This window comes from Centroberyx affinis, unplaced genomic scaffold (assembly GCF_046629955.1).
Source record: "Centroberyx affinis isolate AG114_WGS23_722 - 3 ecotype Tasmania unplaced genomic scaffold, CSIRO-AGI_Caff_v1 ptg001910l_1, whole genome shotgun sequence".
NCBI lineage: Eukaryota > Metazoa > Chordata > Actinopteri > Beryciformes > Berycidae > Centroberyx > Centroberyx affinis.
The window spans coordinates 98,689-121,564 of NW_027280273.1; the positions used below are offsets into that span (position 1 = coordinate 98,689).

At 40.9% G+C, this 22,876-nt stretch overlaps 2 protein-coding genes across 4 annotated transcripts in view; both read right to left on the bottom strand.

The window, feature by feature from the left end:
• znf609b (zinc finger protein 609b) overlaps nucleotides 1-4,285 on the bottom strand; it is a 69,627-nt gene extending 65,342 nt beyond the window's left edge. For all 3 annotated transcript variants that reach the window (XM_071530299.1, XM_071530298.1, XM_071530297.1), the window contains exon 1: nucleotides 3,921-4,285. The gene's annotated coding sequence lies outside the window, so the exon portion shown is untranslated. The remainder of the gene's footprint in view (nucleotides 1-3,920) is intronic.
• A 6,143-nt stretch (nucleotides 4,286-10,428) lies between these two features.
• The window catches only part of trip4 (thyroid hormone receptor interactor 4), a 63,257-nt gene continuing 50,809 nt past the window's right edge, over nucleotides 10,429-22,876 (bottom strand). Inside the window, exon 13 of the mRNA XM_071530301.1 lies at nucleotides 10,429-10,815. Coding sequence (XP_071386402.1) covers nucleotides 10,751-10,815 — 65 coding nt within the window. The 3' untranslated portion in view covers nucleotides 10,429-10,750. The remainder of the gene's footprint in view (nucleotides 10,816-22,876) is intronic.

Genomic DNA, 22,876 nt, shown 5'->3' on the forward strand with positions numbered 1-22,876 from the left:
TGATGCCATGGACTTCCAAACAAACATTGTAAAATTCCCTTTCTTTACACATTGCTTCTTGTGTGGGAGCAAACTTTCGAAGTTATATGGCTGGTCAAAATGAATATGAAAGTAAAGCACAGCATAACACGTTAAAATAGGCAGTTTTGAAAGGGCAGTCCACTTTTGTGAGTCACCTTTATGAGACTTAATACTTTTTTCTAGTTAGGTATTAAGAAATTAATATGGGGGTAAAAAAAACTTCTGCATAGAAACCCAGTAAAACATGTTTTTCAAAGCCTCAATGTCATCACAGGACTTGGCAGCACTGGTGCTACCAACATCAAAAATGTAGGTACACCCCAAAAGATTAAGCACCATTTTCCTATGACCCTGACCAAGTGACAGAAGACAGGCAAATGTTATCAATTTATCTTCAACTCATGTTAGTAACTTTAAGATTATAAACGATTCGGAAGATGAAGACAGTTAAACAGTTAAAGAGAGACACAATGCAGGTATGCAGTTAGCAATACTAGGCTAAATAGTTTTCCCGGCATATATTTTCTTTTGTTTGCACTAAACACTGTGTTGTGCCTAAACATGTGATATTGCGGTCAAACAGACTCTTGTCATTGGTGCTCTTATTTATGTACAGGGGCAGAGGTAATCCCCGTGTCAGCCATCTCAGAACTTCCACCCTCAGGCAACTTTTCTTGAATACCACATTGGTGGCATAAAGCAATGATACCAACCACTGTAGCACACAGAAAAAAATAATAATAATAAAGATGTAGCAGGCCTACATTATGCCATCTTCAATGAAACACAACCAGTATCTCAGACTTAACTTTTTTTTTTTAATACGGTTTGAACATAGTTATAAAAATCATTAAAAAAAAAAAAAATTAAAAACCACTCTAAAAACCCTGTTTACATTCCCAATAAAAATATAGATCCAGGTTGATACTGATCAAAAACTCTGACAGCCTCAAGTGAAAGGTTTGCAGAATTAATAGGACAGGTACATCTAAAAAAAAAATGGCTATAATAAAACTGATCTTCCCATTTCTTTTACGACCACATAAAAGCTTTTTCTGGCAAAATGATGAAATGTCTCAAACCTTGAAAATAACATGTAAAACATTCTACTTTTCTTACATTAGTGTTCTGAATGATCCCAAATAGTAATTTTGGGTTCCTATAGCTTTGTGTGTGCTCCTATTGTCTGTTGCATCCTGCGGAACTAGCAATTTGCTGCTAGTTAACTGGATTGTAAACTAGCTGAATGCCTCTATGATGCTGCCTGCAATAGGCTGCACATTAATGCATACTTGGAATGGCTATATAGAATGAATGATCCGCTTAATACTACAATATTTTGGGGTTTTTGCCAACTAGCTAGGTAGCTGTGTCTTCTTTGAGTGAACGGGATCACACAAGAACTGCTGAAATTACAATGTCAATGACTAACACTGCCGTTATTTTCCTTCGAGGTCAAGCTTTACATTTGAGGACTGGACAAGAGCAAACATTAGCTAGCAGGTTTCATGTACAAAACTGGCAAGTAAAAAAAATGCTCTCAAATATGCTATTACTTCTTGAATGTATACAAAAATATACATTCTGTAAGCAATGCTGTTGGATAACTAAGTAGGCCTAGCAGACCTCAAGACAAAACATCTGCCCAAGAAAAAAGAGCAGAGTAGTGATGGCTGAGTCACAAACAAATCGTTGTTTGTGAATGACTCCAAGTGAGTGATTTCACAACCAAATACAAATTTAAATCAAATGCAGCATTAGACAAGAATGAGTAAGGCTCTCCAGGAACTGGTCTGATCACTCACCAACTTGCAAATTCTCAAACTGATTCATTGCCGAATATTCAAAGTTCTCTTGCTCACTCCGTGAATTCTTGTGTGACTGTCTGAATCAATGGGTTTGTTAGTAAACGAGTTAGCATTTAAATTGCTGTATCAGATTGCCCATTGTTTTATCCAAACCATCCATTCCCACTGAATCACTTACACTGAACACAAGTCCACAAACTGCCTCACTGAAAACGGCATGAGCCACCTCACACCAGATCTCCTGGCAGCTCTCAAGTTTGTTTGTGGACGAAATGAGCCAATCCTTATGATCACTGCAACTTTGTTTGTGGTGTTTGGGTAGTTCACCATAGTAAAGAAAAAACATCCGCTTGAGGTTTCGTAGTTGGTAAATATGAAGAGCCAAATCACACCAGTTTACAGGTTAGACCTAGTTTACCGTGATTTCAGTCTTGACTAACTTGAATTGACAAATAAAGGAAATTATGTTAAACTACTCCCTGTTATTCAATTGTAGCCTTCTTGGCTTGTGTTTAATGTGGTAATGGCGTAGTCTATGGAGCAGCATAGGGGAAGTGGGTAGGCTGTAGTGGTGCGTGTTTGTTGTAAAAATTTCATTTTTGTGCAAAATTGAATGACTCGCTTCACTACTATGGGCCAGCCCCAACCATTCAAGTTAGCTAACAGATTCTGACTTCTCTAGAGTGGAGGTTCCCAAACTTTTTTTTCATGTCAGTGACCCCCAAATATGCATTAAACCACAGACCACCATTTCATAGGATTTGGTCCCAAGAAATCCCATCTGAAAAGATTTTTGCTGTTGTATGACTCCTTAAAGGATAAGGCTGGTGTTTTTTAGCCTTCAACCCGTAAGTCATTGGCTCCAATTGTAAGCTAAAAACCTTGAAATACAGCTCACAAAGACATAGTTTCAATTTTAAAAATCGCTAACTGTTACCACGAAAAGTCAGGCTGTTGTAGTTATTACCAAATCAAATTCAAATGGGAACAAATTCTTCATTACGCTGGAGACTATTTTCGGTGCTACGGAACTACTTTCGTGAGATCGCAAACGTGTTTACAGCCGGCTTATTAAGTTGTTTGAGGAAAAAGTCGGCTGGCCCGGTGCATCGCGATGATGAAATATGCTGCCCAGAGTAGCAGCATGGCTCTTTGACGTGTTTTTAATCGTTTTTTTAATACAATGGCGTTCTATGGCTGCTGGGACATGGCTTCATTGGGCACCGACTACATGTACAAGACTTGTTGGCAAAACAAAATCATTGCTGATTTTGTTATTGTCATAGGATTTGTTGACGGTAATCAATGCATTAAAAAACACCAGCCTTATCCTTTAAAAAATATTTAACTCTCTGTACTATAATGAGTGTGACAACAGTTGGGAGAGTGAAAACTAGCATCAAATATCCACTTTTATACATTCTCTCATCCAGCTACCTGCTCAGGAGTGAAACAACAGTGAAATAAAATTATTCTTAATATTTGTCTGGGGACCCCCTGGAACTCACTTAAGGACCCCTGGGGGTCCCCGGTCCTCAGTTTGGGAACCACTGTTCTGAGTATTAACTGTTGGGAGATTTAGGCACAACAATGGTGGAGTTTGTAGCTCCAACTTTAGCTAACTAATGTTGCCTCATAAATTCGTCGGCTAACGCTTACAAAAACAATTTACTGATGCAGGGAATTGTTTTTCTTCAAACGACCAACGTTACTCTCCTCGAGCTGATAATTGACTGTAAACGTACCAGTTAACGTTGTATTAAAGTAAAATGTAATATTGTATTTAGTTAAATGTTTTGCGCAGAGTGAAAACATGTTACTACTTAGTAACGTTCGCGTTGGTTAAACTTCCAGCAGCCATTAGCTAACGTTGCTAACTTAGCATGGTGTAGTGAGCTAACATGACTACGCTAGCTAGCTAAATGAGACAATGAGCTCCGAGTGCAGCCAGGCTTGGCTAGCTTGCTGCTGCATGCTGTGTTGGCTATAGGGTGTAAAGCTAACCAGCTTGCCTTGCACGCAAGGCTAGATGGCTAGCGAGTCGTAGCACTATCAACAATAAGGAAAAAAGAAAAAAATGTACCAACTTACCGACTTAGCTAGCCACTCCTATTCCAAACCCAGGTCTGTCCATGGCGATGAGCACTCCATAAAAAGAACGAATCAGAGCAATACACTTATATTACAACAAAACCTCTAAAAAAAATCTGAAGCACCAGAAACCAGTGGCAACGCACTCCCCAAGACATCCAACACAAGAGAGGAGGGGAGGCCAGCGATTCACTGGACTTCTGCCATCACACTTCGAGATACCGTTCCAGATCGAAAACAACCGATCGGAGGGGGCATTTTATCAGTACGGTTTCAAACCCTACACAAGTTTAACCTTCTCCTGCGATCCTCTGGCAATTAATCCAACAGTGAATAGCTTCCCATCCAGGGTAATTCCTTCGTATTCGCCGTTTCTGGATGAGCGCCGCGGTGGTTCTTCGTGTGGAGACTGATACAATGTAACCAACCAGCAGCGGGAGCGGGGAGGAAATCCAGGACAGGCGTTCCACTCGGATTGAACTGTCACACTCGACAGCGCCCGTGTAAAAGATATGGAACTGGATTAGGCACACTGAATGGACTGTGATTTTTTTTTTTTGAATGTAGACTATCTACCAGCTAGCCTAACTGGCATCCAATTCATGAGTTGTAGGCATTGTTAATATAGTGGTAAATGGTGTGTGAACTATGACCTCCAGTTGGTGATCATAATAAGGCAAATGACCACCAGTAGAAATAATAATCAATTAGTCAGAAAAGCATTTTTTTTTGTCCTTAAAATGTAGCCTACTAACTTACATCGGTTTGATACTTTTTTTTACTGTGATGAATACAATTAATTTATGTCATACAAATTTATATCACCTAAAAAAGGTGGGTAATCTGATTTTAGGTGGTTTTAGGTCCCATTACACCCCTGGTTATAGGTCTCAGAAAATGCTAGTTAAGAGTTATATAACATTATAAACTGCATTTTACTCTGTGACTCATTGATTAGAATTTCCTCTGATGGCTATATTTGCCATCATGGTCTTCCAAACAGCAGCGTGGGCTTCATTTAAAGAGAATGAAAAAACAAACAAACATTTGGAAGGCATTACAGTCTGTAAGCTATTGATTTAGACAGTTAATGAAGCCATATATACAATGGAGGAAATATTCTTTTCAAGATAGTCAATGATATCTGTAAACAAGCCTTGGTTCACTTTCCTCCAGCTGTATCATGCACATCATATTGAATGTCAACACTTTCATATCTGTTATTACTCTGAATACACACAAAAGAAAATGATGCTGAGGTCAACACTTGATCTTCACTCTTCAGGCCAATTGGAGACATTATTCATCTTTGCAACTACAACCATGTTCTAATTTCTGTGAACTGAATCCGTTAACAAACAAACCAAGCGGAATTTCTCAGAAAAGAGCAAAGGAGGGGAGAAAAAATATCCAGGCAGGAGACCCTTAAAGATGTGTCAGGATTTCATTTCTCACAGCACCATGGATAACCTTTCATGTTTACCAGCTTCAAACGCCGTGGAGGCTTTAAGTCGTTGTCTCTCTCTGCGCTGGTTTCCCCGGCAACAAGAATATGATAATGTTGCCTTTGACATGACAGAAGGAATCATCTCGCTAACAAACAGAGACAACAGGCACAGGGAGGGCTTGGGGAGAGGGAGGGGAGGGGGCTGAATTAATGGACTCATTTTCACACAGAGGGAAAAGCAGCAAGCTAGTCACCATCCTCCATCTTCCTCCATTGCCTCCATGCATTCCTGCTGGCAGGCACACTCATGCCTTCCCAAGGGAGCAGCCAGCCTCCATTGGAAAGCTAAATAACAGTCAGTGGGCAGTGAGGGACTGGAGGGGGAGAGATTTCGGATGATGACTGCCCTTCAAGGCTGAGGCTCCAAACCAAGTACTCTCTCACTGAGCGTCACACCGACTAAAAACCTGAAATGAACAAGCTGTGTCGACGCCATGTGTTTTCCATCACTGAGAAAGGGGCTAATCAGTCAGCCATGTGGAATAACAGAGGGGCTGGCTTGATTTGTGTGTGATCATCTTCCATCACTATATTAAAGAAACTGTAAAGCCTTGAAGCTCATCTACAGAAGATTCTATATGTATGTTTTGATTGAAGATTTGTTTCATCCTACAGCATTGCAACACATGAATAATTTGCAGTAACACAAAAGAAGAACAGAGAGGGCTATAAAAATAAATGCTATTATTAATACCATAACAAATCAACATGTCAACAGATTTAACAAAAATGATTTATTACAAATTGTTTTTGCCATCAGCTAAATCACAATGAAATTTTGATGAACACTTCTTTCCTTTGAGATACTCCAGATACTCGATATTCCTTTTCCATGGTTGATATGACACAAAGCTTCCTGGATAATTCTTGTGTTTTTTCCTGTAATATTCAGATGGACGGACTCCACCCATTTAGAGGAATTGTTACATGTTTGTGTATGTTTGCATGTTTCTTTGGTCTGAGCATATGAAGCATGAGAAACTGGAACACATGGTTTGATTATCTAGTTATAGCCATGAAAACACCAGCAAGGTTTATCCACCATTATACATTTTGATAATGCCTTTCTATGGAGCCAAACCATGAGAATGAATATTATTCTTAGACTACTCTCAGGCTGAAAAATCCATCTGAATATCGTGTGAATAATAAAAAACACAAAACAAATAATTATCCTTTAGGGTGGAAAGAGACATTTATTCACTTTTTTTTTTTTTAAACAAATTATCCAATCGTCTAATTACCCATCAGATTTACCCATGCCATTCCTCTGAGAAGGATGAGATCAACTGTGGAAGTAATGACATGAGTTTTGTACTCCATTTTCTAAATGTGTATGTAACAGCCTATTTGGGGCAAACTGTGGTGAGGGTTTGACCCAATTAGCCAAATAGAAATGATACTACAGTCATGAGGCACTGACATATGCTACTTATAGTTACCCTGACAGCTGTGAAATGTAATGGATCTGGGAAGAAGGCTCCAATTTCAGTATGGTGAGAGAAAGGTATTTTTCCAGCCAGTTTTCCTTTGTTATACCTTACCAAATTGCAACAATTACGTCTATTATCTGCCTATCTCTCATATCATTACATTTCAAAAGGTCAAGAGAATAAAAACACACTCTGTAAGCCTGTGGCAAAAATGGTTTTGCATTTGTTGTCTATCATATTGCAGTATGCTAATAGTTAATCCACCATAATCATGTAATGTATCTATTACAGTCTCTCCTCCAAAGAAAACGGAAGCCTGGAAGGGACTACTTTACATATTCAAGAGACTATAAGCTTGACAAATCGCTATATTCAGAGATTCTCCCCTCCTGACAGATGAGGCCTTGAAGAGAAATTATCGTCAGAACTGTCTTCTGTACTGCGTGATGTGTGCTAAAAAGCACAGAGAAACTGTGAAGTACTGGTGGGAGGCTTGCAGGAGACAGGTATTATACCCTGATGTAAGGGCAGAGGAGTTGATGATAGTTCTGAGTTTCCATTATTTCACCGGGAGTTTCTGTGGTGTTTGCGTTGGAAAATTGATGGGGCTATAACTGTACCATTTTAAATATCCCCCCACTAGATTTGTATTGTTACAGGTACTGTCTGATTGAGTGAGGTCAAAAGGTCAGAAGATAAATTGATCACTTATTGGAGGATCTTTGGAAATGTCAGAGAATGAAAGCCATTTGTAATGGAAAATCCATTTAAAATTGAATTTATGCACCTGCCTGGCTTTAGAAAATTCAAAACCCACTGCACACGAAGCAAGCAGTCACGTGAAGTTAGTTCGGTGTAGGTCCTGGGCAGATTCATGAATATTTGCACAACACAGTTTTCGTCAGACCATAGAATTTGGTGGTTATGATGATTTATAGATCAGAAGTTCTCATTTAATGCTGCCCATCCCAGGTCGTGCTACTGCTGTGTTCCTCATGGAGAGAGACCGCGTCAGATTATCCATTTTCTTGATATCTCTCTCCATCTTCCCCACTTGCCTGGAGGGATGCAAGCATTCAAAAGTTCATGTGCTTCACTTACTCGGATGGGGCCCACCTCGGACCGCTGGACTAACCAAAGCCGACGAGCCATGAGACACACTGGAGACGGTCCGCAGGCGGGCGGGGGAGGATTCTGCTCTACTTAACAACTCTGTGAAGTCCAGTTCTTACATCAAGGAACCCATAGCATGCCTGATACACAGGCAACCATGGGTGCGATGAAGAAATTATGTGTTCCACGCACTAGACCTCCAAGGACTGACTGGATAAGACAGTGAACAGACCGTAACTGACTGTATGTTACTGCTGGATCTATGGTTTCACCAAGTGCAGAGATCTGTTACTGTCAGCTTGGTGAAAATGGTTAATCTTGAGATGTCAGCGATTTAGAAATAATTGGTAAAAGCAGGATGATTTCATGGAATTCTATTGGCAAATTGGTTTTGATAAGCTAACCCTTTGCTAAACATTGCTTGCCTTCTTCCTTTGTACACGTACCATTGGTCAGAGTCCTAGTCTTTGAGAGCAGAGGCAGTGTTTTGTGACACAGTGAGATGGATGAGCCACAAGCCGTTCCCAGGTTGTATTGTTCCCCAGCCAGCCACCACCTCTTCCAAGTGCTCCAAAGCCTAATTCCTCTTCCCAGCCAGGGGGGTGGGGGGATGGGACCCCGCGCCTTCACTCCAATCAGTCTCTCAGCAAGCATACAAAGGTCCTGCTGCTCCTACAGCTGGAAACTTGGCTGGCAGGTGGAGCAGGGCATACTGCTGGATTGGAGTCAATTGCATTTCATTTCAATCAGGAAATTCAATGGGGCATCTTTGTCAGCCTGAACGAGGAATAAACACATTACATTTTTCATTTCTAGCTGAATATAAAATCCCAGATTAATTGCATTAGAATGAAACGAATCTGAGTTGGAAGTCTTGCTCTTGAAGCAGGTGGTGATCATGTGTCGCTAATTCTTCACAAGATTGGATGACGCCCCTCTTGTTGCATTGCCCCAGGTACTGTGATTTGTCCTTTTCCCCTATTCACTGGCATGATTAACCGTGGGGTGGTGTGTGAAGTAGTAGCAGAAGCAGCCTGAGGCAGAGTGGTCAAGCATGGGAAGACAGCTGAAGGTAAGTTGGCATGATTTAGAAACAGGATGAGCCACTGCTCACATTCCATCTGTGAAAGTTCACTGTAGCTCAGGGAGCAAGGCTCAGGACAAGGCTGTTTTAATATTTAAGTGGATCACCTACAGCCTTGTTTCCACATAAGTAGATCACTTCATCTTTTGTGCATGAAAAACCAACAGCAAATGATCTTATGGTGTGTTTATGTAAATAGGCTTAGTGAAAACTGCATGTTTTTGATTGTTGGGAATAACAGCAGAGAACCTGTGTTTGTCTGTTCTGATCCAGAGAAATGCCCTGATCTGGGAGAAAAAAAGAAAAGGCCACCCACAGGGCAAGGAGCTGTCATCGTTGATTCACTGAGGCTGAATTTTGCAAATTCTTAAGCAGCCCCTCTGGAAAACACCTTCTATGGTGAACCTTTACAAAAGAGACCTCTTACCCTCTCTGGGTGGCTGAGATGACTGGGAGGGTTGGTGCAATTAGGTGGGCTCATACTGAATGAAGTGGAGCAGAGGGTTGTGGCTAATCTGCAACTCAAACAAGAGTAAATCTAAGCTAATCAACGGTGAATTACAATGCTAGGCATGGATACACAAAAACATAACTCCGGATGGGTGTGTGTGCTGGTGATTCATGCAATGCTTTTCAAACCATGGCAAAATACAGCCTCAGGCAAGAAATAGCTTAGTCAAAGAACCACTCAAAACATTTAGAAGGAAATAAACATACGGCAGTGGAAGAGCAGTTAAAATATTGAAGCACAAAATCACATTGCACTGGCAGAATATCAATCAAAACCTGTCACAACAGTACTTGAACCAGAGGAAAGGCTTTTAATAATAAGATGTCAGAAAACTTGTGTATGCTTGAGTTTTGCAGCGGTTAAAGCAGGTTAAATAAATGATTTCAGAGGCTCTAGTCTATACATGTTAGGCTTCTGCAGACTGGAGTCACAGTGTAGATCTGGCACCTTTGTTTATTTGGCAGCGAGGTAAAGATGCTGCTGTCACCAAGAGGACTCTCTATCACGCTTCAGCCAATCTGCCATGAATCTGAGAGGCCTGCCTCTGACAACTATTGTTGCTTAAATAATGAGGAGGGGAGAGGGACGCCATTGCTGTTGTAGCCAAAAGGATCTTGAGTAACAATAGAGCTCAAATACTCTTTTCTCTGGTGCCTCATTAAACCTGATAAGTGAATTGAAACAGAAGTAAAAGACTTCTAGTCGTGAGAGACTTCCGCTTTAAGAAACCAAGTAAATAATTATGGTTATTGACAAAAACAGAACAGTTCCTGAAGAGATGGCATACATACTACAACTTCTGAAATGATTTATTTTTATAATTCAAATCAAAATGGGAATCAGAGAACCACAAAACAAAGCAGCCTCAAGATGTTTTTATTTTTACCGATAATAAAATGAGTACAGACAATGCAAAATATAGACATTTGTCTAAATGATTATGTATTGCGTACCTTTGAGTAATATTACTGCTGTAAAATGTAAATACCCATGATAAAATAACATGGACACAGCTGAGCCCAGTTTTGTCATGTTGTTAGCCATAATTCCTGATAAAATAAAGGTTGGCCGATGCGATGGAGGAAGTGCCCATTTTTTAGACAAGATCAGTTACCATGTCCTTATGAGCTGTGGCCAATCAGACACTCTCTTTGTTTTTCCTGCCTTGCTTCTCCTCTGACGTCACTCTGCAGCTGATGGAACCAGCCCCTTCTTGGCACCCTGGTGGTACTGACTCTCCAGCTTCCCTGTGAGAGAAAGGGGGCGAAAGGGAAGGGCGGGAGGGGGAGAGAGAGGAGGAAGGGATGAATCAAAACACCATCAAAGGGACAGAGTGACCTTTCTGAGAGCTCAAGGCCTGCTGATTAGAGGCGGCCCCGGCAGACAGGGGAGAGAAAGAGAGACACAGAGAGAGACGCGCACAGAGAGAGAGAGAGAGAGATGAGGTAAAAGGCCAAAGAGGCTCTTTATTCCACTGCTAGGAGAGATTAGACTACAGCCTTTGTTGTCAGAACACTGAGACGTCTCTTAATCTAGTTGTATAGAATATATGCTGCAATGCTAAGAAGGACTCCTCCTCTGATACTGGCCAAAAGCCACACGAAAAACAAAAGAAAAAGACATAATATAAGCTGTTTTTTGATAACCAACTACTGGCACTGAAATACTCTGGGCAAGAAAATCATGTGGAATATGCTATCAGTAAAATCACATTACATATCATAAAATTATGATAACCATATACAATCATTCGGCAGCGTACTCCATTGAAATTTATGTGTGATGTATATAAGAATTTCCACGCACTATAGTTGCTTAGTGTGTAGAGAAAATTACAACAGCCAAGGATTCTTTTTTTATCTTTCCTGATTCTGAAGCTGAACCAAGTAACAGCACCTGCAGGCACTTGAGGATTAGCACACTAGCCGACCATTTGCACGCCATAATGCAGCATTCTCCATTGCTGTAAGAATGGCTATGATTACACTTCAGTGTTCACTGATTTATTTGGACCCCACTAATGAGAATCTTTAGAAACTAGAAAACAGTGGAGAGTGTTAAGGAACTATCTTTTTATTCAAATGAGTATAGCTTGTAGCTATACTCATGAAAACACCCTCGAAGCCACTGGCTCATACTGCAACTCCACTCCCTGTAACATTAGCATTTTAATTTCCTCCAACAGAGCTCATCCACACACACTACGTTCGGTTCCTTTGTCGTTTTCTGCGCAGAACAACCTATGTTGGGATAGATAATCTGCGCTGACCCCGTCTTTAACCGCTCGGCACATAATAATCTAGCGTCTCAGAGCCCAACACAAGCCTCCTGCTTGTCAAAGCACGGCATTAGCTAGCTGTTTTCCACTTGGCTGAGGTAGGGAAAAAATGATATAAGTGTGACAGGCAGGGGTGGTGGTTGTCACTTGCGCTTTCTTTTCATGTTGTCACATTATGGCTGAACTCCGTGGGTAGTAGCAGCGTAAACAAGGTGTTAAGGAGAAGTGCTGTTTGCTCACCATTTCCAAGCCTGTCTGAAAGGCTGTCAGTGTCTGTCTGTTCTGCCAGGAGCAAGTGTTGCATAGGTTGGGAAGCGCCTCTGGAATTTTTGGGTGATTGCTGCCAAGTGGTTATTCAAGAGATTACTTTAATGATAAATCCCTTATAACAGAAATTCATTATTGGCTTTAAAGATTTTTTTTACATTCACCAGAGAAGGTCTAAGTGTAGCACTACTTCACTGTGTATTTTAGGGGAAAATAAATATTATATTTTAATAGCCCAATAACTATGCCATAAAATGAAGAGATGGCAGTTCACCTCCTGAGAGGCTAAGTTAGAGTTGTGTTGTGCCAGCATAAGCAAACTGTTTCTGGGAAGCGTGCTAATGCTCTAACTGCTCCAACTTGTTTGGTTCCCTCTTGCTTGCTATCCTTTTAGGTGTCGTGTGACTGAGAGCTGGAGTTAAAATTCTGGAAAACCAGCTCTGGCAATTTCCCATGTCAAGACACAGCAACATTTCTGCGAAATGTTGTGTTGGTCATTGGCACATATGAAACTCATTACATAAATACATGAATCAAGCAACCACAAATTAATCATTTATCTGTTGTATTGGATAAGATTTGACTGATGCCAAAATAAGGCAGCCCAAAAGAATCCAAGCATAAGGAGAAATTCTTCAACCTCAAACACAGCTAAAGATGCGGTTATAAAAAAAAATGACTGTCCTTAATGCACAAGGGATGAAGTGAATTCTTTTACCTTAAAAATATGTGACACCACGACAAAAGCGGCAACAACATAGGTGGCCCCTATTTACAACATTAACAGTCTGTCTGGGGGAGCAGTCACTGGTTGCGTGAACAAGTCAGACCCGCTGTGTGTGCCAGGAAAGTTAATCCGGCAATGTTACATATTCCATGTGTGAAAGCGACTTCTGTTAATGGCTCTGGAGCTGCTGAGCTGTCGCATTTCAGAGTAGGTGCTGAGGAGCAGAGAGAGCTAGAGGGAACGCAAGTAAAAAAAAAGGGGGGGTGAGTGAAGAGTGGGTGGAAAAAACAGGGCGACAGCAAAAATGAGACAGAAGGGTTGAGGAGAGGGAGAGGGATGGAGAAGAGAGAGAGGAGTCTGAGAGAAAGAACGATAGGGACAGGGAGAAAGGGATACAGATAGAAAGACAGCGGCATGGGAGAGAGAGGGAGAAATAGAAAGGCTGGCCCATCGATTGGCCGAGATAATTTCCCATTGATTGCTGCACTGTTTGGAGATTGCTGGAGAAAGGTTTATTGCCCACACGCTGCAGCTGGGGAGGAGGCCATAAAATAGGCACAGGTTGTCTGCAGAGGGCTAGCTCTCCATCATCAGGACCGTAAAACACACTCCTGAACACACGCTCAGACACACAAAGAGACACACAGGCACAAGCAGGCGCGCATGCATATACTATATTTTGAGACTCCCTTTGCGTCTTCATAATCATGAGTACATGTATACTACTCCCATCATGACTAATAGGAGAAAATGGCCCATCACTGATGAAAAGCGCACTCAGATAATCCCTTCAAAATCCAGGGGCAGCAGTGCAAAGAGTATTTACTAGGCTGAAATAGAGGTCCATTGACAGCCTCCCTGACATCAATAACACTGAAGCCCGTCGGCCTCTTTGCAATAATAATCACTAGAACGACTGGCTGGTTGCTGCTTCTGTCTGTTGCCTACGTATTGTGGAATGAAAAACAGGTAGCGTTTTGTATTCTGTCCTTGTGTTACACAATAGTCCCCATTCACCAGGATAATGAACCTAGAACAGCTATGCAAATATAACCAAATGTTGATACACCTTCTGACGACATACTTTGACATCAAGAAATTACTTCATGCCTGCAAAGGATGATAGAGAAAAGTAAAGTCGAAAGTGGGGCACAAGTAGCTGTGTGATTGAATATAACACCTTCAACAGTATCTGTTACAATGATTCCCAATGGGCCCCCACAATTCAGAGTCTATCAGAAGCACACTGCCTGGGGAGTAAAAAGAAGTGCAGCGAGGAAAAGGCAAGAGCAATCTAATATTAAATGGCAGGATTTAATGGTCTGAATTCAAATACTGTGTCAATGAATAGATGGAAAACTTAGGCAAGATAATACATTCATTTACACCATTCAATGACAGCTTCCACCCAAAGGCCAGACTATAGACTGGACTGCACAAGAACACTGTATATTTTATAGAGGCTCTTGTGTAACTCATGACTACCTCCAGCATTTTATAGAGAATTTATGAAGCTCATCTGAGCCCAAGAATCGCTTGTTTTGGGGTTCTGGTTAACATATTGGAAGAATTCATCATGTGTTTACAAAGCTAGCGCTGGTCAACAGAGCTAAAAATTATTTCTCTGAGAAATCACAACCAAACATTTACCTAAAGTATCTGAATTAATATGAATTAATAGAACTGAAAAATGATTTTCCAGAGAAACGGTCTTCCACCACATTGATTTGCACAATAGCATCACTAATAAAGGGCTGATAAATCCTAACAGCTTCCATTTCCCATATTTCAGTAACCAAAACACTGGTCCAATAGTTTTTAGGATGGAGTGAAAAGACTCCCAGTTCATGATAAATCTAATAGCTTTCTTAAAAAAAAAGCTTCATTCCAACTTCTACTCAGCAACACTGCCCTTCTATCTTCTTTGCCTTATCTCTCCTCAGCTTAGTTCACCTCCAGCTGAAGTCATTCTGCACTCGAAACCAAGCCCAGAGCCCCAAGCACTGCAGTAAAGTGGATGTATACAAATCTCTCGGTAGCCAGGGGAGAAGAGCTAGAGAGCAGGGGGGGAGAAAAAACTGCCTGGATTCCCATCTTGCTGTTAGTCACACCTAATTTACATTCCCTTCCTGTGCTGCCTGGCTGGTGAATTTACAAGTGGATAGAGAAGGTGTTGTGTGCAAGACTTGTGTCGGCATGCTGTTTGCAAGGGATAGGGAGAAGCATCGACCATGCTTCCCGCTGCAGGAAAGACAAGTCTCTCTCCATCTCCCGCTCTCTCCAAACCTCCCTGCCTGAAGCTGTTTTCACAGACACTGAGGGGCTGTAATGGCTGAGTGATTTCTCCAACCGGCAGCGCACTGTTGAGCTGGTTTAGTCACGCACACGACAGCTCATCACAACTCGCCAGAGAACCAGTGTCTGGCAAGTTGGGGACAGCAGAGGAGGGTGGTGTTGGTTAGTGGGCAGATTTTCAGGAGGGAGGACACGGCGATGGCTGCTTTATGACAGCGACCCAAATAAAATGTAACACAGCATCGACTGCACCTGCTATTAGCCCACCATGTCAGATCAGAGTTTGTGCAAATATTATTTTCTTTTTTGCTAGCTTTTTGTGGTTTGCCAAACATTGTTTAAAATATGGCCATATGTATTTACAATATGTATAGGCCTACACTATGAATAATACATGTATGTAAATATATGATAAATGATATTGCATTAATAAGGTTTTAGATTAATAAAAGCAATTTGAACCCATGTTTACTTCAGGAAAAAAAAAGATGAGCTGGCTATAATTTGTTGAATGCATTTGATCTATGAATTTTACAAAGCGCATCATTATACACTTTAATATGCACCCACATCTCCCCTAGAGAAGCATTTCATATAACAAATTTTGTTTCTTTTCCAGGATAAGGTGATTTTACGATTTGCCTATGGCTATATAGTAATCTTAGTTGTCTAGGAACCAGTCTATCTATAGAATATCAAAGCTTTTGTTATTTCAATGCCATGGTCACCAAAATGGGGTGTTGGTGTCCTTACAGAGAAAAGCTTATGACTGGAGGGTCAGCAGTTCAAATCCCCCGACCAGCTGGGAAAATCCGGACGGGTGGGTCCCTCAACAACTAATGTTGAAGTCCTGCTGAGTGAGACACTTAACCCCCAACTGCTCTGATGGAGCCGCTCATTGGCCAGAAGTAAAAGACTGTGGTTGTCTGGCCAGCTCTCACATGTGAATCTTTGTAACTGTAGGAATGTGAAGCAGGGTGTTGTTGAAAAAGAGCATAAATGCTCAGCAAATCTCCTCTGCATAATTTAAGACTAGGGCATAACAGTCTATCATGTTCATGAATCACAGGTATACTGAGACAGAGCTAAAGAGTCTTTAGAATGGAGCAGATGAAATGCATTGTGTGGGTGAAAGTTACTAAACCATAGAGTCAAACAATACTCATATTGCAATTATTGTGAGGGAAACAAGCCTGTTGGCTGTCATCAATCTAATTCTGTGGACTGTGGGCTACACAATGGTGTCACTCGGCATGTATTGATTACGTGCTGTAGGCTATTCTGTATTTAAAAAATAAATCAACTCTACATTACCCTACACTAAATGGGATTGTGCTTCTTACCACCACAGTTGGAAAAGAAATTTGTGGACTTTGTGATCATTATTTAGGCTACTGCTGGCCTTCTGAAGGCTACAATGGGGGATTTAAACCTCACAGACGTTGAACATTTTTTACTGGTCACAGTGTTTTTACAGGCCAAAACACAAACTCAGCGGTGGATGTAATTGGCTTCAATTTTATTTTTCTTTTGTTCTCCAGGTTGCTATCAGTTTGCTGGTCATCTATTAAAGTATTCTCTCGAGTCCGCTGAATTAGCCCTGCTAAGCTAGTGCTTCAGCTGAAAAAGAAACGGCAAGGACACCATTCATGTCTGAGCTCTTCAGTCCACAAACCAAAATGAAGAAATGCTAGATCCTTTACCTCTAGAGTATTTAGGCTCTGCCCATGTCTCCTCACACTCTACTTTATATAACTTCCTCACAAGGAAAAATAAATTGTAGAAGGCATTGGCAACACATTATGTTCAAGTGAAGGTAAGCTTCTTGTTGTTAACTACACAGCAAAGCAATCAGTTAGGTTGGTATACATAAGTGTTGAATTCTACAGTTAGTTCAACTCTAGTTTAGCCTTATCCAACACTCCCGTTATTTGGAATGGAAGTAGAGTTGGTATCAAAATGGCAAGCTAAACTGATTTTCCTCATATCAACTGTGACAGTGTCAGCTTGATGAACTGTAACTCTGACAGTGTCATCTAATGGGCAATCAGCCCCCTGCCTTGCACCTTGCTTCAACCACAACACTGTTGTTAATTGATCCTATTCTCTTGCGAGAATTCACACCGTTCACAACTGGTCAGACTAGAGTGACCCATCAACCAAGTTGCTCGCAGTGTGAATATGGGGTTTAAGTGAGCTAGTGAGTGCTCACTTTAATTCACCCGGAGACACAAAAAGGTACAACTGAAAGCAACTGCAAGGGGGTCTTTCAGAACCAATTTTTAACATCTTTGTGGTTTGTTATTCAAGTGATTTGTTGGATACCGTGTGATTGATAAATTTTGAAAATTGAGCAGAATAACAGTTTTCTCAGATTTAACTATTTTGTTGGAAATATGCCCGTACACCAATTCCTGTTGAATGCGAATGAATGAGCAGATGGATCTTCCTTCTGGAAGCCATGTGTTGCATGTCCTATTTTTTCTTCCACAGCTCCATTGTTGCCTGACCCTCCTTTTTGAAGAGTGCCAGTAGTCAAACACCACCAGTTTAAGAGAAACAAGAGACTTTTATCTCTCTGTCAAGTTTTACCGGCACAGTGACTGGGGAACTCGGAATGACTGAGTGAGAAAGTCTATCAGTTACTGGGAGTCGCCCATACTAATGTGCCCCAACAGAGAGAGCAGATTCCCCCTGCGGCCATGAGTAATTCTTGGAAAGGGGGCCAGCGCCTCTCTGCTTATCAATCACTCCCTTACAGGCTCTCACAGCGAGCTAGTGGCTGCTGCAGAACAGTGTGTTACTGAGAGGGCTGGGCCTCAACTGTGTCCATCCAACATAATCTGAAAAAATTCACATACCAAGATAAATTTCTTCTTATCATCTACAGACTTTTGCAGACAAAGGAGTGGATTTTTTTTTGTAACACATCTGACAGAAATGGTCTAGGGAAATTACAGAACACTTAATTTCCATATTTCATTACTTCATGTGTTTTTGAGTGAATAATATTGAGGTTGTATTCAGTCTAAAATGAAGCAGATGTTTATATAATTTGTTCCTTCTAAGCAAAGTGTATTGTCAAGGCCACAGCGTTTTCATTTTCATTCACAAGCTAGCAGGGGAAACACTGTCAGCTGGAGATGACATCAGTAATATAAATGAAAATAACATTAAATTCTGTGCAGTTATATTGTGTAACAACTCCACAACATCATGTGTAAGGACTCTATTTTATGGCTCTATTCAGTATTCCAAGTAGTAGTAATTAAACACGCATCCTGTTTTCAGGTGCCGAGTAGAAAAAGTGGACGATAAAGAGAAAATGTAGGATCCGCAACACAATGCTCCACTGTCCCTTTATTCAAAAACCTATAAAATAGACAGTGTTTCACTCACAACATGCCTTCGTCAGCATCAGGTTTTACAGAGAAATGTCAATAGAACCCCAGAATGAAGCATTTCTTAATTATTATAACAGCTATTCTTGTATAGCACTTTTGTAGCGTTACAAAATGCTGCAAAATAAGAAACAACACAAACATGTTGATCGGCAATCAGCTATAATACAGGGATGAGTTGCACTGCTGGCTTCATTAAGGCCCACAGCTCATTAAGGCACACTCAGCAGAATTCAGAAACCATATTGGACTCCTAGCAAACAAATTAACAAAACTATTAGAGCAGAATGAGAGAAATAAGTAATTAGTGCAAGTTTATAAAAGTGATTTTCAGTTGTGTCCTCAAGAAAGATAGAGTCTGCTAACCGCATTTCCTCAGGCAGGTTGTTCCAAAGTTTAGAGGCCCGGAATTCAAATGCTTATTCACCTTTTTGTCTTTAATCTAGACTTCACAAGTGAAAACAAGTCAAACCAGCTTAATCTGTAGATCTAACACTATACTTCTTTACATAGGAAGTTAAATGCCTTGTAATATAAGCCAGAGCCAAGCCATTTATTGCTTGTAAAGTAATACATAAAAAATGAAAATCAATTTTAAATTCAACTGGAAGCCTGTGAAAACTATCTTACTCGCATTCGTAAGGTAATCCAATGCATTTCTCATTCAAATCGTTACGGACACACTGAGCATCAAAAGGCTGTGAAGTATAGGCTACAATACATAATGGAAAAAAAGATAAATAAATGTGTTTTTGGACAGTCTTGTTAATCTACAGTGCGGCGGTACAAACAAGTTAAATATACAATTTAAGTACGCTGAGTGCTAAGTATTTTGTTAGAAATCTGCCGACGATAGTTATCATCTCAGCTGGCAAAATCATGGGTTGTCAGTTTAAAATGAGAATGCTGGTGCTGAGAAATGTAGGATCCCAATCAGACTCCTCACCACCCTTGAGGGAGCGCTCACAGGAGTGCAAATGAGGGCAGTCATCCAGAAGATGTTTTATTCCTTTCACATTAGCTTCTATCATATCCTCTTGTTAGAGCAAAGTGTTGTCACCAAAACCCCAATACATTCAGCTAGTCAAAACCTTCTAAAAGCCCTGTAACTGCATGTTGTTTTAACAGTTGTCGACTCACTGAAAATGAGAAAAGGTGAAGAGCTGCTAATTACACCTCGATAATATTGTTAATCCAATAGAGTGAAACAGGAGCACAGTTATGGCAAAAATAATAGGAAGACAGTGAAGTCTTTATTCATACGAAGGTTAAAAACAATCCAACTAAGACTTCAATTACACCTCCTTTATGCTTTTACGGGCAAATTGGGTGTGATGGGTATAGAGCTGGCGGTTTATTCCTGCTTTGACAGCACCGCTTCATTTCTTGTAATTCCATATGTATTTCATCCTCTAGTCTAGAGGAGAGAAAGCCTCTTGTCAGGCTACACACAGTTGGGTGCTAAGGGCTTTAAAAAGCTACTTAAATCCTCAGTAGCCACAATGTCAAAGGGACAAAATATCATAAAGCGTAGCCCACATTTTTACAGCCGCGGTGGGACTCTGAAAAGGTGAACACAGCCGTGTTATTAAAAAGGGTCCTTATAAAGCGGCCTTGGCCACATCTAATTAGAATGTAAATGTAGTGTGGGCTGGGGATGGATCACAGGGGATAGACATTGGCATTTAGATTATGCTGAGACTAGATTACTGATGACACTGTGTGTTGGTGAGATAGCCTTTTTGAGAGTGGTTTGGCAACTGACTAATTGTGTTTCACCACTAGCTATGTAGCCCGTCACTGTTCTATCATTGGTAATTAACAAGAGGGAAGGGAGAGGTATATTGTTGCGTGTTCACAATACAAACAATCCGCAACAAAGCCAGCGGAGGCCTATGCACACACAGATACTAACACACACAGTGGTATAAGTGCACATATGCACACACACCCACACAGGCACCTCGCACCTCTACTACCTTGTACTAGATTGAAGGAGTGAACCACCTCTCTGCTGTATGCCTAGACTTGAAGCTTCTCAGTAGAAATCCTCTCACCACCCCACATTCCCTCATCGGGGGCATATGCCATGAACAGAGCAGCTAAGACCAAACAGAGAACCAAAGACAGAATGGAGAGAGAGAGTGCAGAGAGAGAGAGAGAGAGGGAGAGAGCAGAGTGGAATAAATTGAAGCTGATCTGGTGCTCTGCATTCTGAGGAGGCTGGATTTGCATATCTGTGCAGCGGTGCAGAGGGAGAAATGTGTCGGTGCTGACAGCAAGCTGAATATCTTAAACCTCCGTTGACACCCCTGCAGGCACTCTCTCCTCACATACACCGATACACAATGGAATACACACACTCACAAAAATCACACAGACATGGACACATGCACGGGCGCGCACACTCCACACACACACACACACTCATGAGACTTAAGGTCAGGAGATGGGAGGCTTTGTGGATTGCTTTGTTCCTGCACAGTGATGTACAGTAGTGCTTGTTGTTTAACAGTCAGCTCAAGTATAAGACTCATCTCTGGGGAAAGGACCCAGTGAGGCAGGCCCATGCTCTGCTGGCACTCAGAGACATATAACACACACATATGTATGTGTGTGACTGTGTGTGAGTGTGAGATGTTAAAACAGAAAGAAATACAAATGGCTAAATATATTCCTTAAAATTTGTAATCTCATGTAGCAGCTTGATTTATAAATATAACATCACTTCTGGACGCAACAGCTACAGCGCACATTTGCACTTCTAATACTGGGCAATATGCCATTTGAAAATCAGACTGCAAAATTCCACTGGTGGGATTTAAACCTTCTAATGCCAATTCAGAGCTAGAGCAACACATACCTTTTCTCACCAACGGAAACATGTGGAAATGAGTTGCAAAGACAACAAGCTTCTAAAGAGAAACATGATTCTACCCTAATAATCTCCAACAAACTGGTGCTCAGGCTCAAAAGCATTATTCTGTTGTATATATAAATATGATATCTTAAATCTAATTTGGGAATGCACACGTAGAACACGTTGCATTCGGGACTTTCTTACCTTAGAACTTGAAAAAATAGAATGCGATGAGTCAAATGTTGCAGTAAAGCTGCATTTTGTGGGCTCCACACTCTCTTGAAACAACAGAAATATGTCACCAGTGGAAAGTTGAGACACTTGACATTTAGAGAGTTTCTCTGTTAACCCTGTACGATGATGTCACAGCACGCCGAATCTGTTCAAGCACGGCTTCATCTATGGATCTCAATTTCGTTTCTGACTGACTGTAACCTGCCTGACCTGCTGCAGCATGAGCCGAACAGAAAGACGGCTGAACGGCACAGTTTTACAAAGAAGAACAATACAAATAGAATCTCATTACTGAGAGTGCTGCCTTCTCAGGGAAAAATAGGTCTGCTGATCCACCTTACTGCAAATATAGTAAACATTTATACCAGTGCAGCATTACAGTCATGGATTCTTTTAAGAGGTGACTTGCTTGAGGAGTCAATCGTAGGACTCCCTCACTCTTACTCCTCTCAATTTTCAGTTGGCAAGTCATAAAATTGCTCTTCTTTGTCACAGATAATTTTGTTAATCTTTAAATATACAAATCCAGTGAACCAAATCTTCATGTGCCAAATATGTGCTGTGTTTTGGCAGAATTATGAGCAATGCACTCTCTTAAAAAGGTGTATTTAAGTGTTTAAAGAACATTTACACTGCAAATTAGACTGTATGTATTTCTATTTGGTATATCCACAGGTTTCATATTTGAATGTTTTCCCCTAATATTTCAATGCATTTTAATATGACCATTTCTGTCCCCAACTTGCTCCTCTCAAGGGATTCAGATAAACAAGGTCCTTTCATAGCACTATATCCTCAAAGCTAGCATGAGGTTCCTCACTATATGCTTGCCGTCACCTTCAAATATTTAAGATCCCCAGTGGGTGAGTAAAAACCATCTCAGACAAGACACATGATGAGGGGGAATTCTACTTTTTGACAGTCAAAGCCAAATCCTGTCTTCACACTATGCATCATAAAATCCTCGAGGGGATTTAATTCTGCTAGTTGTGTTTCAGCTCAGCCATTAACGAGAATCGGTGAAACATAATTGTCTGACATTGTTTAATAACATCATCATTTCTTATAAACCCTACAGTGGCTTGAGGTTTTATCTATCTGTGTTCTCCATGTGGTCCTATACAGCTCAAGAAGGAGAGCACAGCACAAACACTGCCAGGGTTAGCGGTTTGATTCCCACGGCGCTCAATTCCTACTGCTAGGGCACTTTGGATAAAAGCCTCTGCCAAATGGTGTGTGTGTGGGC